Below are 16,623 nucleotides of genomic sequence, written 5' to 3'. Positions count from 1 at the left end.
TGTGTCTCCCGTGTGGTGTGCAGGAACCCACTTGTTTGTTATCATCACTACCTCCTAAGGTCTGTGTTGACAAGAAGATGGAGTCAGGAGCTGCTATCAAACCCAGGCACTCCATTGTGGAATGCAGCCATCGTAATCAGTATCCTCACTGCTAAGGCCAAATACTCCTCCCCCACTTCCCACCCAATGGAGAGTGTAGCTCTCAGGCTTAGGGGAGTTGACTTTGGGAGAGAGAAAGGCAGAGTGAAGGTCAGAGAAAGATCTTTCATCTGCTGGTTCATTCCCCAAATGGCTGCAACAGCAGGAGCTGGGCCAGGCTGAGACCAGGAGCCCAGAACTCCATCCAAATCTCCCATGAGGATGTCAGGAGCCCAAGTACTTGGTCTATCTTCCACTGCCTTCCCAGGCACATTTGTAGGAAGCTGGATCAGAAGCAGAGCAGCCAAGATTCAAACCAGCATTTCCATGTGGGATGCTGCTGACGCAAGCAATGGCTTGATCTGCTGCACTGCAGCACGAGTCCCTGTTTTAGTCTCTCTTTGTTTCGGGTTGACCCCTCTCTAATTTTTCTTTTCAGCTACTTCTATCACCAGATTAATTTTATAGGTGAATTAAAGTTCAGTTTGGACCATGTTGCTCTTAAGCCCAGTGTGACCTCCCAGGGTGCACAGGCTATGTGCACCTTAGACTAACTCATCACCTTTGCTCACTGAAACACACTTACCTGCCTGTTTGTACCCTTCTCCCTCCATGCTCCAAACCTGCAGCTCTGCAGCCAGCTAGGTCCCACCTCAGAGACTGTCTGCTCATTCCCCATCACTTCCTTTGGTCCCTGGGCTGCTTTCCACACTGCCTTTCATTTAGGCTCACTGTCACATTGCTCAGAACACCGTGCCCTGGTGGTCTGGTGGTCGTTCGTGTCTGCTCCTGCTCTGAGTTCTCACAGCCCTCCTCCCTCTGTGCCCTCTGGTTTCCCGGTGTGTAAACTGGGATGGCATCTGTGCTGCCCTCTATCTAGTGGCTGTGAGGATTAACTGCATCCATCAACTCAACACTTGGAACAGTTCTGATAGGAAGGATGAAACTTGGTCTTTGTCGCGCTCCTTTTTAAGGGCGCATCGCACTGCCCAGTTATTTGTTTCTCCATGTGCTCATCTTCATAGCTAAGCCCCTAGCATAATTCTTCTCATGCAATTAATCATCCTTGTCATTGTCTTCAGCAGTAATAGGAGGTAATATAAATGGGTGGTTGCCATGCACCAAGAACTTTGGCTTATGGTACTTTCATGAAGTGGTCAGAGCCAGAATTCCCATTCATGATGTCTGAGCTCAGAGCCTGCTGCCTGCACTGACACTCTACCATGTTCCCTCCCAAACTAAAGTTGCCTGGCAAAATTTGGATGGCTGCCTGGGAGGAAAGAGCAAGAAAGGAATTGGACTGATTCTCTTTCTTTCTTTCTTTCTTTCTTTTTTATTTTTTATTTTTGACAGGCAGAGTGGACAGTGAGAGAGAGAGACAGAGAGAAAGGTCTTCCTTTGCCATTGGTTCACCCTCCAATGGCCACCACGGCTGGCGCGCTGCAGCCAGCGCACTGTGCTGATCCGAAGGCAGGAGCCAGGTACTTATCCTGGTCTCCCATGGGGTGCAGGGCCCAAGCACTTGGGCCATCCTCCACTGCACTCCCTGGCCACAGCAGAGAGCTGGCCTGGAAGAGGGGCAACCGGGACAGAATCTGGCACCCCGACCAGGACTAGAACCCAGTGTGCTGTCGCCGCAAGGCGGAGGATTAGCCTAGTGAGCCGCGGCGCCGGCCCGACTTTTTCCCTGGTCCAAAATTCTGTAAAAATCCATCTTGAGAAGGTAAGGTCTGAATGGACATGAAAATGGTTCCGCATTATTCCATTTTCAAGGAGAAAGGGACTTTTCCCTCCCTGGCCATGCCCGGGGCCTGGGGGCTAGGAGCTGCCTGCCATGTTCACCGGCCTGTTCAGTGTCTCACAGGTGCCATCCGTCAAAGAAGCTTGCTTTGGCAAACAGCTTAATTTCTGTGTTTGCACCATTCTGAGGACATCAGTCAAACCTTTCAATAAAGGCGTCTGCCTCATTCCATTTTCAGCCTCACTGATCACAGATTTTTACCACGGAAGCTGGAAAAGAGAGTGGTAGATTCTGAAAACCAGTCCTCAAGGAGCAGGTGCACAGCCCTGTGTTTTTGAACGCAAGCGATTTGAGTTCCTTCTCTGGCAGCAAAATTAACTTTCACATAACCTCCTTGTAACTGTGAACTTGGGGAGTTATTCCAAGTTCTCCTCATATGAGAGCCAACCGTGGGAAGCACAGACTCTGTGAAGTTTCCTTGTTCCAATCAAGCTGTTCTATGCTGAAAAATCTTGTCTTTTCCCCTCCCCGCCCCATCTTAATAATATCTTACACTTGTGTGGAATCCTTCGGTGAGGGGTATGTTTTGTGTGTACGTTTTTATCACATTTACATGCTGAGGTGCAGATGGAAGATGGTATTCCTTCAGCTTGCTCAATAACAAAACCAAGACTCAGATAAATTAAGATTTTTCCTAGTGCCAAGCAGCTCGTGAGTAGGAAGGCCTGGATGCAAAGCCTTCTCTCTGGTTCTGACTCTGTGACAACAAAATGCAGCAACAGCTTCTGGAGGTCCGAGCAAATCATCTGTTTCTTGGTATCTCACTTCGTTCTTGACGGCTTTCCAGTTCCCTAATGGTTTCTCAACAAGCGGTTGTGAAGATGAACTGAAGGGAAGTGATGGGAGTGTGAGGCTGCGATGAGCAGGCGTGCGTCTGCAGGACCCTGTCTTGGCTGTGACTTCGCTGAGGCAGATGTTCATGTCTCCCTTGGCCAGGTGGGTGCTGTCTTCAATGCTCTGCCCCTGTGGGTTCCAGTTGACACCTCCTGAGTATGCCTTGGAGAGGTTGTGATTAAAGGCTGGGACAATTTGTTCACATTGGCAGAGCCCTCAAGCACAGGAGAGTTTCTTTCATTGCAGAAAACAAACGGGCATCCTTCCAATGATACAATGTCATGGTCTCCCTTCATCCTAGACTGTCCCATCAGAAAGTCAATGGCAGTTCCATTGCCCACAAAGGAAACAGCTCAGTGACTCCAGGCCTGAAGCATCCTGATGGGACGTTTCCTGTTTTGTGGTTAAATAGCCTTGATTTTGATAATCAACTGCAGAACATTCCCAGGAGGCACATAAGCAGAACAGCATCTTTTAAAAGGTAGGATCGTTTGGAACAATTACTTGAGCTGAAATAGGATTGTCTTCTCCTCTTACCTTCGCCCTGAGCTGCTTTGGACCTTGGGAAACCCTTGAGCAAGGTTTGGCTGCACTTGGACAAACACAGCCTTCTATGTAGAGGGTGATGGCTTTGGTTTGGAAATCGGTCATCCACGTTGATAACAGGTATTAATTGCATCTGCCTTTAACTGATAACAGGTATCTCCTGTGGAATAAAGATAATTTATTACCCACTGTGAATGTTCTGATGCAAACTCCATGCTTACTTTGTCTTGAGCCTTCTCTGGCTGGGGGAAGACAGGGAAGAGGAGTGGAAGGAAAGGAAGCTCCCCGTGTGTGCCCACGATGTGTTTGCCCCCTTGTTCTGTTGCCTGCTTTCTCTAGAAACCTTATATATTAGCTTTTATGATCCACTTTGACATGTTTGCCACTTATAAAAGCAGAAGCAATCTTTGCAGCTTTCCGGCAGGAGGTCATTTTATACAAAATACTCATTTGTGTGCAACAAAGCTTATTTCTGTGGCAGGAACAAAGAAATAATGAAGGCTCTTTAAAAGGTATTTTTCTCTACAGAAACGATCATCTGGATGGTGATTTATATGTGCCACCACTATTGGAATTGAAAAGTAAAAACATTTGTATCAGTAAGGATTGCAGAATATTATTACACACTTGGATGTGACTCTACCTCTAGAGGCAGTTTTGCAGGGTGGCTTTCTTCTCATCTAACCATGTCCCTGGCTCCTGGTTCTTCGTTCATGCTCTGCTTCTCTCCTGATGATTGATCAGGCACCCTTGTGGCCTCTTTCTAGCTCTCTGAGTGCCCGTAGCTATTTCTCGAATCTTTCTCTAATCACTGTTTCCAGAACATAAAACTTTGTGTGAAGCATCCTATTGTCTGGATCATTCTTTCAGCACCTTTCTTCCTCTGGATACTTCTGGCTACCTGTAGAGTTTAACTTACCTCTCATTTCTCCTGGGAGGCTTCCTGGCAGCATTGGTTGTCACTTGTTCTGTTTGCCTTGTGTCTGTCCCTCACCCTTCTGTGAACCACTTCCTGTTGTTTCTTGGATCACTATTGGTAGCAGCTGCACATTGCGGGCAATAGTCATCTAACTGCTCTAGCTACAAAGGCGGCATAGATTGGTCTACACTTACACAGAGTGATAAAATTTCTGGAGAGCAGAAGGGAAGAAATTTCAACACCAGAAGGAATGAAAATGCAAACTTTAACAATTTGATTTCTTTAATATTATGGTTCTTATAAATGGGTGATTTCTGATCCTTGATACAAGAGAGAAGTATCTGATGTTAATCCTAGCCACAAACCAATCTCATTTTGTTTGTGTTCTTGGGTACATCTTTTGATGCAATGGCAGCCCTTAATGAGTTTAAGGGATCATTGATTTTATTTCCGGGGCTGGTTGAGTTTGAAATCTGTGACTTGGAGAAGATGCAGGTCTCCTCTGTCTGTATCTGAAGCTGGGGATGCAGCTCTGGCCTTGCTAGGATAGCATTAGCCTCAGGTCCTCATTGATGGGCATCGAATGCCAACCCTTACAACAGAAGCCATGGAATGCAGGATAAGGAAAAGATGAGCCACACATTTCCACTGCATTTGGGTTGTTTGTTTGTGTGTGTTAATAGCTCTTGTTGGTTAGAAGGAAGAACCATGTGACCTCCAGCTCTTAGGATTAATGACAGTTCAATGACGAGTTCCAAGTTAGTCATCAGTACAGCCCAAATCCATGTTCATGATTATAGATTTTCTTTAGAATCACCCCAGTTGAGCTTAAACTGTATTTGAGAAAAAGTAATGTTTTCATTCCAGAAAAAAAAAAAAAAAAGGCAGTAAAGACCCTGGTATGAGTATCAAATGTGTTGCGAAACATTCAGTGAAAACCACCAAACATAGTAAGTGCTTTGAAATCTTTGTTAGATTCAAACATCCCATTATAACAGCTTTTACAAGCCAAAGCTTTTTAGCTTTAACATGAGAAATAAAATAACTTTTTACTTTGGTATCCCATATGGTTTTTATATTACTGCTTTGCTTTAAGGATTTTTATCCATAATTGTCTCCTTCCCTCCCATTTTAGGGATTTAAAAAAAGTTTTTTTCGTTTGTACACAAAGTGTTCCTTCTGATCAAGTCAGTAGGAGCCCAGCAGTCAGCTACTTCGGTTGTGTGATCTTGTTTTCCATTGCCTTTCCCACTGCTCACTGCACATTTCTTTCTTTTCCACTCTTATTAAAGTAAAGTGGCCAGGAACAAAAATAAAATAAAATAGGAATAGAACAAAAAAAATCATTTTCTTCTCCTGATTCAATTTTTACTTTGACTTGGTGTCTGATTCTCCCCTCTGTGAACCGTGACGGAAAGCTTGCCCTCTACAATGTCTTTGACCCTTGTCTTGATTTAAGCATTGAGGAGGAGGCCATGGGAGACTGAGTTCTGTAGTGCTGTGTGGGTGTACACGGGGTCATCGTAACGAGAAATAAGATGTGATTTTAAACCAAGTGCTTTAATTTCCCTGCTGTACTCAGTAGTGGTTTTACCTTTGCTGTGGCTATAAATACTACCCAGGAGCCATGCCTTCCAAGTTCTTGTTTGTAAAGAAATCTCTTGTTGTTGTTTCACTGAAACAGAAGAGTTACATAAAAATATGAAACGCCAATGAGATGTGCATCAGCTCATGAATTACAGCCTCTCTGCTTGTAGGTGTTTTGTTCACAGCCCAGGGTGCCTATTCCAATATATTGGTATCATTTTTACTGAGTAGGAAAACACTTTGGACTTGAAGAAGGGGGAGGGGAGAAAATCCATGCACAGAACTGCTTCTTTCCCTTACCTCAACACTCAGCTCTGAGGACTAGCGTCTTCAAAGCCATTTCATTTCCAGTGTTCAATTTTAATTAAAAACCGCATTCACTATTCTATAATCCCATCTGCAGATCCAAAAAGGGAATTCACATAAGAGAAAATTAACTTATTATTGTTAAAAATACACTCCCTTTCTAATAGATATAATAAAGTAACGTTTTCCCAGGGCTCACTGGTGGTGTCTTATATAATAACTAAAATATTAGTAAATGTAACAGATTTTTCATACCTGCAAGTAATAATCAAGCTTATTTTAAAAATACACTTTATTTGACTTAGATTTTAAGGATATTTGCCCAGAAAAGAGATATTACAGACTGTTATTTTCTATGGCAAGCATCAGCATTTGAACTTGAATGGTCTTGACTTTGTTAGAGGATGATTCCTTCATTTTTATTTTATTAACAGGAGGAACTTCTGTCCCCAGGGTTTGGCTTTAGGTAAATTTATGGCACATGGTTTCCTTCTTAAATAATATTTCTTTTAAGTCATTTACTTTCATGAGTACTTCGGAAGAAAGGTCAGCCAGTCTTTGTTCTTCCCACAAAGCGCTCAGGTCTTGATGTGCTGTTCTTCAGGGCCAGCGCGCCCAGTGCTGAGCCTCTTCTGTAGGGTTGTCCCAGGAAATGTTCACCTGTCTGTCTTCGGCCTCAGAGCACAGGTTGGGGAACTCTGTGGCTGACTTCATGAACAGCCTTACCTTTCAGAGAGAGCCCTGTTCCAAAATACTTAGTTACTTTGCAGAGGATAACTGTTCTGTGTTGCTGCCATTGACTGTCTTCTCTTGAGTTGTAGTTCTTCAGTCTTTGTAGTGAGAGTGATTTAAACAAGAAATATGTCAGGTAAATCAAGATACAAAAAAACAAAAACAAAAACAAAAACAAAAACAAACAAAAAAAACACAAAAACAGCCATGTAGCAGATTTAAGTTGCAAGTGAACATAAAATCTGGCTAAGAAGTCAAATTTTCATATACTCATTGTGCTCAGCGTAGAAGGCAGTAGTCTAGCTTCTCTTAGGAGTTAATGTGATATTACTGAATTGTGTCCGGTGTGACATTCTTGTGCCCTATACCTTTTATTGTGGTGTTTGTGGTTGAAACATGTTTCATGTTGTATAAGAATATGATGTGTATGGTTGTATGTATAATATATACAACTGTGATACGTGTTATTTACAATACTTTCATGCTGTATTGTTGCATGGCAATTTCAGCTTTGTCTGTTATTTCCATATTTTTCTCTTATTAATTGGACCTCCCATACTTTATTGGTCGTCCCCCCCTCCCAATTCTTTTCATTTCCCCATATTAAGTTTTATTTTGTTCTTCTTTGTTGATCATTTAGATATTTCATCACCACTTTTTCTCTGGATTCTCAGAGTGCTTAGATGCTATTAAAAAAGAACTTGTTTGTGTTTAAGTAAATGCTCACAATGCATGATTTGTTTGGATAATAGAAGTGTTCAGACCTGCATAATGTATATGCATACTCCATAAAACTCAGTATGTAAGTGATTTCATGATAGATGCATAGAAATCCTCAGTCTTTTACCAAAATTAAGAGAATAATATATCAGGAACATGCAGATTTCTTATGTCACTGTCTGCCACTCATGAGTTTGGATCCACACGGAGACATTTGCCAATTAGCCATTATGGTTCTAGGAGACTGATGAGCTTTTCATTGACAATGAGGGTTCTGAGTAAACCATGACCCACTGAAAGTTTGAGGCCACATAACCAGTCTCTGTGTGTCTTCTTAGTTTTTTTTCCCCCAAGTTTATACCCCCTCCGTGTTATATCTCTCATCTGTAAAGAATTTGATGCGTTAAAATGAAAATCGATTTGCACCCACATTTTCTCATGGTGAACGAGAGTGGAAAGCTCCTGTTGGGTTGGTGGAGCTCCGTCATCCAGGCGCTGAGGGTGAGGGAGGGCGTGTGTGCAAGGGCTGCTTCCAGCTTGAGCAGCATTGGAATCACCTGGATGTCACAGCTGGCTGGCCCCAGCCCCAGAGCTGCTGATTGGCCAGGACTGGGATGAGCCCTGAGAGGTCTGCAGTCCCAGCAAGTTCTCAGGTGAAACTCATGCTGTGGATGGAGCACCACGCTTTGAGAACCACCCATCTGGGTTTACCTCTGCATGCGTCTCAGATGAGCAAACCAGGCCCAGAGAGGGAAAAGCGCTGGCCCAAGCTTTCTCAAGTGTAGTGGGCTGGCGGCAGGACTGAAATTAGGATCAGATCTGCTGGTTCTGGCTCTGGAATGTTCTCTGCGGTCAGCTGTTTGATTGACCTTCCTGACCTCCCAACTGACTGAAAGGAGAATGAAAACCCACATTTCCGTCCCTTCAGATTCGGGTCTGTGAGCAGCACTGTTTCCCCTCCCTGCCCTCCAGTTTCTCTCTCTCCCTCTCCCTCTCCCTCTCCCTTTGGTGCTCTCTCCTGCTGCCTGAAGTTACCCAATCTTATTTCAGCCTCTTTATCTCCATATTCATTTAATTATTATTCATAGGAATTTGTCCATTAGTGACCATTCAGAGATTGATACTAATGTCAATATTTTAAAAACTTGACCTGTTAAACTCCTGTCTGTATTATTTCCAGGAAAGGCAAGTTAAAGCCAGCATAGGCTGTGTGAGTAACCATGGGAAAAATAGAAATTATTGAATTTTTACTTGTCTGTAAAGAGCTTTTTGTTTTGTTAGTTCAATGACATTTCAGTGAAATATTTCATTGAATGAGAATTTTCTGTTATGTCCTCCAGCCTATTTTCGTGGTGGGAAATACCTCATTTTTGATAAAATCAAGTTAAAGTAAAAATGATTCTGATCCCTGACTACTGCTAATGAAGACATGTTGTAAAGTTGTTTTCATAAGAATATGAATTGATTGAATTTAGTTGGTTAAGGGTTATGAACAGTAGTATTCTTGTGAATCCTAGGTATTGATTTAATTTCAGTGATCACTTCTTTTGGGATATAGATTGTCATAATGGCTTTGGTGTACAGTAAAATGCAAGTAATTATCACCTGATATTAGAATAGGTATAGAAAAAAAGTTGACCTTAGATAATTGTAGGTTTTAAAATAGGCACTCGGGGCCAGCACTGTGGCATAGCAGGTGGGGCTGCCGCCTGCAGTGCCAGCGTTCCATGTGTGCGCCGGTTTGGGTCCTGGCTGCTCCAGTTCCAGTCCGGCTCTCTGCTGTGGCCTGGGAGGGTGGTGGAGGATGGCTCAGGTCTTTGGGCCTCTGCATTCATCTGGGAGACCCGGAAGAGGCTCCTGGCTCCTGACTTCGGATCGGTGCAGCTCCATCCGTGCAGCCATCTGGAGAGTGAGCTGGTGGATGGAGGACCACTGTTTCTTTCTCTCTCTGTCTCTCCTTCTCTCTCTGTGTAACTCTGACTTTCAAATAAATAAATAAATCTTTAAAAAATAGGTACTCTTTTCCAAATCCATGGGGTAGAAAGTTAGTCCAGTTAGAGTTGGACTCAGTTCAGCGCCAGTCCCCACTATACCTGAGGACTACACTGCTATTGATTGGTTTTGATCCTGTTTGGACTTCAAGGACCTTTGAATTATGAAAAATAACAGAGTTGTTGGTTTATAGATGTACATAACAATAACATTTATAGGAAGCATTATGATTAAATGAGGAAGGCAGAAATGAGATTTTGACAATAATGGACTTATTTTCAGTTTCCTGGGAGCAAAGGCACCAAGCCACAGTGTATGCACTATGATGTGCTCAGCCACTCTTGGACAATGAGTGAGCTCCAGTCTCTTCATGTTACAGAAACGGGGCCCAGGCCACGGTTCTCACACTTTGTGTTGCTTTCTGTCTTTTCAGCGTCTGGTGGAGGCTGCAGAAGAGGCCCACCTGAAACACGAGTTTGATGCAGACTTGCAGGTAACTGATGATGGTTTGAGTTAAATCATTTTGTGTTGTTTGCTGCCAAAGAAGAAATATTAGGAATATCAAGTTTCAGTGGTTGAGAGAGAAAGGCTTTTGAGAGGATGGTGCAAAGGTGAATTAAGTGTGCCCACTTCTTGGAAGGACACAGAAGCAATCCTCTACCCTTGCCCGCCAATGACAGTTGTAGTGGCGATGCCACATACTCATATGTGTGTGACCAGATTTCAGTGAACTTTCCCCAGATTTGGGGGGTATTGTGTCAGTCAACTGACAGTAATCATCAGAACTCTCGATGGTAAATTGATAAGATAGAATGTATTCAAATCTCACTTCTGGGGCAGTATTTTGAAATGCAAGTGACTGAGAACAATATTATAATGCATCTGACTTTGACTTGCTTGTTAATTATACTTAGAAGTTAAATCACTCACTGACTTGGAATGTGAACATCTGTTTAATAAGTTTCTTGTAGAAGATCTCGTATCTGGTCATGGCACACTTGTGTCTGGTTGGGGATTCTGATGTTGACCCATTTTGAAAGTACAGTAAATGGCAGTAAGTGAATTGAATAACACTTGGGAGTGTCTTTGGATTTCTCCTGAGTGAACTTTCATTTAAATTGTCACTTTGAGCTCTGTGGTTTTTCCTTACTGCTAGGAAAACCAAAAGAGCAAATCTTAATCTCTAAGTTTGCACTTTGATAGAACATACCTCTTTTAGTGGCATGTGGTCACGATTAGGAAATATTGCTTTTTTGGGATATGTTTTCATTTATATGGAAAACATAAAGGCAGACATAAATCTTGAAGTACACACATGCAAACTGGCAATAGCAATGACAGCTTTTGGTTGTGTCTCTCTCCTGTGAGTACACCTCTTGTCATCACTCCTTTCTATATTTTTTGCTTTGTGGGTAAAAGAATGCACATTTAAATGGGGTGGTTGAGGAAAGCTTAATAAAAGAAGTATTTACAAATGTGTGGCCAGGGTTAAGAGTTGTGGTGGTATATTCAGACTAGCCATACTTCTGACCTGAAGAAGCAAAGTCCAGGAGTGGTTTCCAGAACCCAGGGAGTGTAGAAGTAGCTACATGGCAAGTGTGTTAGATGGAGAAAGGCAGACACTCATGGTGAACTGACAGTGCTGGAATGTGGGGAGAAGGTACCTCAGTAACAGTCTGCTGCACTCTTACCTCTTTCTGGTATCTACCATTGGCTGAATCCAACTGCTTTTGCAGTTGAGGTAGTTCAGTCTCCTGAGTCACTTATCTGGGTGGAGAATGTTGAAGACTAGGTCTGAAGAAGTAAACTGAAAAATGTCAACCTACCATACTGGGGTCATTTACAGATGTTACATTCAACATATAAAACAAACAGAGCCAGAAGTATAAACAAGCCTAAGAAGTTCCAGGGTGGGAGGGAGGAATGCCAGGGATTATTGGCAGCTTTGGGAGAGGATCAGAAAGCTGGCCTAGCTCTTTAAGCAAGGGTGTAAGAGCAAGAATGGGATGGTAAGAATGACCTTGAGGATAGCAAGGAAGACCTTGCCTTCCTACAGCTGTATCCATGTGGTAGACCCAGGAAGAGCTGGGGGCCATTTGCTGGCTACATCTGTCTTCAGAGGTTTTGGACTTCTACAGTGGGCTGGGAGAGATTCAGTGGAAGCACCAAGAAGTGCTTTTGTAAGGATAAAAATTGTAAGGACCGCTTAGTTGCATTCCCAAGGGAAATTTCCTGAAATCTTAGGAATATTCTGAAGTAAGAAACTCAGATCAACTCAGATTATAACAATGAATAACATAAGAAGTCATGAACCACTCTTGATAATAAATAGATGTGTAAAGACGTAAATGAATGAGGAGGGAAAGCTCTTATAGAAAAATGTCACCTGATATATATGTCATAATGATTGAATTTGAATTATATATGTCATAATGATGAATATGTATATATACACATATAATGATGGAATTTGAAAAGTATAGTCATAATTGCTTCAGGCAAGGATCTTCAATGGATGCTAAAACTAGTAAGTAAAAATTTGGTGAAGAATAGAGATGTACATTCCAAAAGTATCTGCTTACAAATGACTTACCGATAACAAAGGAAGAAATAGTAACTTTGCTATAGAGAAACCTGGCAGATACCACCTTAAACAGGTAATCAAAATTAGCCATGAGCCACGGGACAAAGTGATGTCAAATGCCACCGGAAGAGGCAGTGTCACCTGGGAGAGTACAGCGTCACTTACATAGAATTCTTGACTAAGAAATATATCTTGAGTCTAATTGGTATAAAATGAGACATGTAGATTGAAAAACAATGTACAAAGTAACTGTCTATTCTGTTCTTCAAAACTGTCAAGGTCAAGAAAGACAGAAATGTGGAGAACTTGTTCCAAGTTAAAAGAGGCTAAGGACTCTTGGCAAGCAAATGTCTGTGTGATCCTGAATTGGGTCTTGAACAAGAAAAATAAAAAAAGATTTGGCTGGAAAGTGTGCATCGGATGATAATACTGCATCAGTGTTGGATTGCTCACTTTGACTTCTGTATTGTAATAGTGTTAGAGAATATCCTTATCCTGTTTTTGTCTGGACCGAGCACTTGGATTCATTGGTTCTGTAGTGAGGAATCAGTTTTCAGGTGACTGCGAGGGGTTATTGGGCATCAGGATTATTTTGGAAAATCTGGTATTTGTGGCTCCTCTAGTCCATTTTACTTTGAGATCAGTTCTCTGCCAAGCATGGAGAGGAACCTTAGGAGATTATTTATCCCTCAGCAGAGGAAGAATGTCCTGTGATCTAGTTCAGTAAATGTAAACATGCTTCTTTTGTCCTTAGGAAGCTATTGCTAGGGTCCAAGAATGTTCTGACTTCCTGTTACTGAAGCTTTACAATAAAATTTTGATGTATCAGCCAACTCCCCTTGTCAAATGTAGTGCTGTAAAAACTAAGGCAATATTGGCATCTTTTAAAAAAGGGGACAGAGGAAACGAATCTCTCGGTTTTGTTCTCCTGAGAAGGAAAAGAAGATCGGTTTTTCTTCCCTAGGCCTCTGTTCTGTATGTGAACAAAAAGTAAATCAGAGGGTCCCACTGTGGTCTGAACACGAGAGTAGATGTTGAAATAATCAGAACTGCACAGGGTCATTCTCTATGCAGGCACAGGTGTCGGTGGAATTGTCTCAGGGTCAGCATGAGCCGCGTGCTCTCAAAACTGCAGAAGGGAGGCCTTTGATGAAATGGATGTGGGTGGAGGGATCCGTCTCCACTTAGAGGAAGGCTTTGAAGTTGCTGAGGCGCCGGCGCTATTAAGTGCAGGTCTGGTAGCAGCTTGGGTGCCAGCCCCGTTGCAGTTACCTAGGCAGCAGGGCTGCGTGCAGGACCTGAGCTGATCAATTGTTAATCCGGGTTCCACTGACCTCTCGGTAACCCTGCAGGCAGATTGCGTTTATCAAAAACAAACAAACAACAAAACTGGGAGTCTGTTCCCCATGAAATAATGGCGAAGAAGACCATTTGCTGTTGGTTCAGGAAGCACGGATGGAGCCAGATGTCTGTTTTCCCACAGAAAGAAGGAAAGCGTTATGAGGTTTCCTAAAGTGTATAGCTTCCAGTTACATCGGTGTTAGCTCCCCTGTTCCCCTAACAGAAGAGAAGTGATGCACGAGACTCTGCGGTGTTGCAACCTTTACATGCAGTGAGAGTGAAGGATTCCTTTTCATTGGTAGATGTGTCAAAAGTTCCAAAAAAGAGAAAGGTATGCCTCCTTTACTGTGGGGGTTTTATTGTCCACTGAAATTCCTTTCCTAGTTTCTCCAGGGGTTTAGCTCTTTCCCTGTGGGCTGCAGGCCCTCCTATGAGGTCCTTACAGGTGGCATTAGGTTGTTCTTAACAAGGACATATGGGGCAGGTGGCGATACGCAGCACCTTGTGAACAAACCAAAACGCGGCGTCCTCTGCAGAAAGCAGACATGCACTGCCTGCGCTGGCGTCCGTGGAATCAACTCAGGGGCAGAATGAGGTGTGTGCGCTTTGGTGGGAAACTGTAGCTGGGAGGCCTCTGATGAAGTGGATGTGCATGGAGGGAGAAGACCTCGGTCTTCTTCTCCTTTGTGGGGGCCTGGTGGTCTGTGCTGCCGTTGTCTGGGTTTGGTTCTTTTTGCCCTGATATTCCTCTTAGGGAAACGTTCAGTCGTAATTGCCGTTATTGATTAAAATAGCATCCGTCCTCTATGTTTTTTATGCCGTGAATTATCGTAGGCTTTTCCTAAAAGATTGGTAGATACAATAAAAAATACTTTACTGTAGATACAGTAAAAAGCAACCTGTGTTTTAATGAAGGCATTTGGTTATTTTAATATTTCACCCTCAGTGTTTTGATAATGAAATCCAATTTAGCAGTAGGAGGAGTGGGAGACTGCAGCTTAGAATACTCTGGCTGTTTAATTTGCAGAAAGCCAGGTCTACACATCTTCTGCTGTTACTCAGAGAATGCCTTCCCCCTCTTATTCTCTATTTGGGTTTTTCCACTGGCAGCCAAGGAGATGAAAAAAAAAATACTTTTGACAGTTTACTAAAAACCTGCTTATCTTTGAACCACAAACATATTTTCTTTGAAAGCTGTCTCAAATAGGTGCCAATTGCACAGAGCTGGTGCATCATGAAAAAGAAAAACATCATGGTTTAGAATTGGGTGTCCTGTGGAAGCTTTTTTCCATTACGAAGTTTTCTCTAATACTTCTTCTTTGCTGTTTTGTAAGTAAAGGGGGAAGAAAAGGCCTGGTGGTGACATTCAGAGGGCCAACAAGTGGGAAAGTGGAAAGGAACTGGGGTCAGTGTCCCTTCCCAAGGCACAACCGCTGCAACAAGAGCCTGTCTCACAACGCAGCTGCCGACTGCAAAGTGCGGGCTAGGAGTCTCTGCTGCTCCTGGAGCAGCTTCCTCGGCCTCCTCCTGGCTGCCGGTTGTGTTGAAGGAGACCGAGGGGAGGGCGGGCAGCTCAGAAGCCCCCGCGCTAACCTTGTAACCACTGACCCTGTCCACCGGCCCACGGACAGGCTCTTCCCCAGAGAGCATTTTCCTGTTGCAAAGCCAGGCTTCTGTCCTGGGGAAAAGCTGTCATTAACCAGGGCACGCACAGGCCTCAGTGGCAATGATGGTTTCTCCCCTCTCCTGCTGTGGGATTCCTTTCCTGTGCTCCCGCCTGGCCCTGGTCCATCCCTTCCTGCTCTGACTGAGGAAGGCATTGAGCTCTGGAGGTAGTGGAGCCAGAAAACCCAAGCTTCAGAATTAGAAATGGTGATAACTAATTGACTTTTGCTCAGTAAACAAAACAGGTAGAGGGCACATGTGTAGGAGAAATAGTGAAAAGAGAAGGAAATTTCACTTGCTTTGTACTAAAATAAGCCCTCTCCTCTTTTTCAATCTGATGAAAGCACACCCCTTTTTTATTTAATCAGCTTGCTAAGGGTTAGTCTTCAGCATTAGCTGTTTCTTCGTTAGGACTTGCCGGATGTCCTTTATTCATTACACTGATGTGTAGGCCGGCGCGGCAGCTCACCAGGCTAATCCTCCACCTGCAGCGCTGGCACCCCAGGTTCTAGTCCGGGTCGGGGCGCCGATTCTGTCCTGGTTGCTCCTCTTCCAGTCCAGCTCTCTGCTGGGGCCCGGAGTGCAGTGGAGGATGGCCCAGGTCCTTGGGCCCTGCACGTACATGGGAGACCAGGAGGAAGCGCCTGGCTCCTGGCTTCGGATCAGCACGGTGCGCCAGCCGTAGTGGCCACTTGGGGGGTGAACCAACGGAAAAAGACCTTTCTCTTTGTCTCTCTCTCTCACTGTCCAACTCTGCCTGTCAAAAAAAAAAAAAAAAAAAAAAAAAAAAAAAGAAAAACTGATGTGTAAATAGTTTCCAAGGGATCTTCGAGTGTGAACATTTTAAAATTAAAGCCATTTCTCTGTTGGTGCATGCATACCATATGTAAACACATGCTACATCATTTTTATTCACTTGACCAAATGTTGGGGTGTGTAATAAGGCCGTTGTTTGAGCTTTGTGTTGGTCAGTTATTTGGAGACCACACATTATGCTCATGACCTTGAATGGTGGTCATCTGAGAGGGGAGGAAGAAGCAGTGGGTGGATCCCCAGTTGGATCCAGCAGTTAGCTTTGGCTTAGAGATCTGAACATTGGGGTTGTAGTAGTTCTAACCCAAACCATTTACACACTTGCTGTGGCGTCTTTGCTCATGCTTGAAGGAGGTGCTTGTCATCTCCTGATGGCGTTTTAAGATCTCATCTATTTCTCAGTGGCAGTGATTCATTCAGCTCATGGCCTCCTGTGTAACAGGCCCTGTATTAGGATGTGGCCATGAAGCAGACATACAGAAGCTGGCTTGGTTCTCGTGGGACTCACTGTCTAATGAGAGTAAAGACAAGGCAGTATAAATAATGAAACTTCTGTTATCAGGGTGTGGAATGAGAAGACCTCACCAACTCTGCAAGTTCAGAGGACCTGGGAGCAAACACCCGAAGGGGGAGTCTGAGTGGAGT

The 16,623-nt window shown here is 43.6% G+C and overlaps 1 protein-coding gene across 2 annotated transcripts in view; it reads left to right on the top strand.

Moving 5' to 3' along the window:
* The window catches only part of CACNA2D3 (calcium voltage-gated channel auxiliary subunit alpha2delta 3), an 875,732-nt gene that overhangs the window by 252,446 nt on the left and 606,663 nt on the right, over positions 1–16,623 (top strand). For both annotated transcript variants that reach the window (XM_051851529.3, XM_051851528.3), the window contains exon 4: positions 10,009–10,068. In XM_051851529.3, the coding sequence (XP_051707489.1) occupies positions 10,009–10,068 (60 nt within the window). The remainder of the gene's footprint in view (positions 1–10,008; positions 10,069–16,623) is intronic.

This window comes from Oryctolagus cuniculus, chromosome 10 (assembly GCF_051225735.1).
Source record: "Oryctolagus cuniculus isolate XC-2025 breed Fujian yellow rabbit chromosome 10, ASM5122573v1, whole genome shotgun sequence".
In the NCBI taxonomy this organism is placed as follows: Eukaryota; Metazoa; Chordata; class Mammalia; order Lagomorpha; family Leporidae; genus Oryctolagus; species Oryctolagus cuniculus.
The sequence above is the reverse complement of the archived record's forward strand: the minus strand, read 5'-3'. Positions and strand labels throughout refer to the sequence as shown.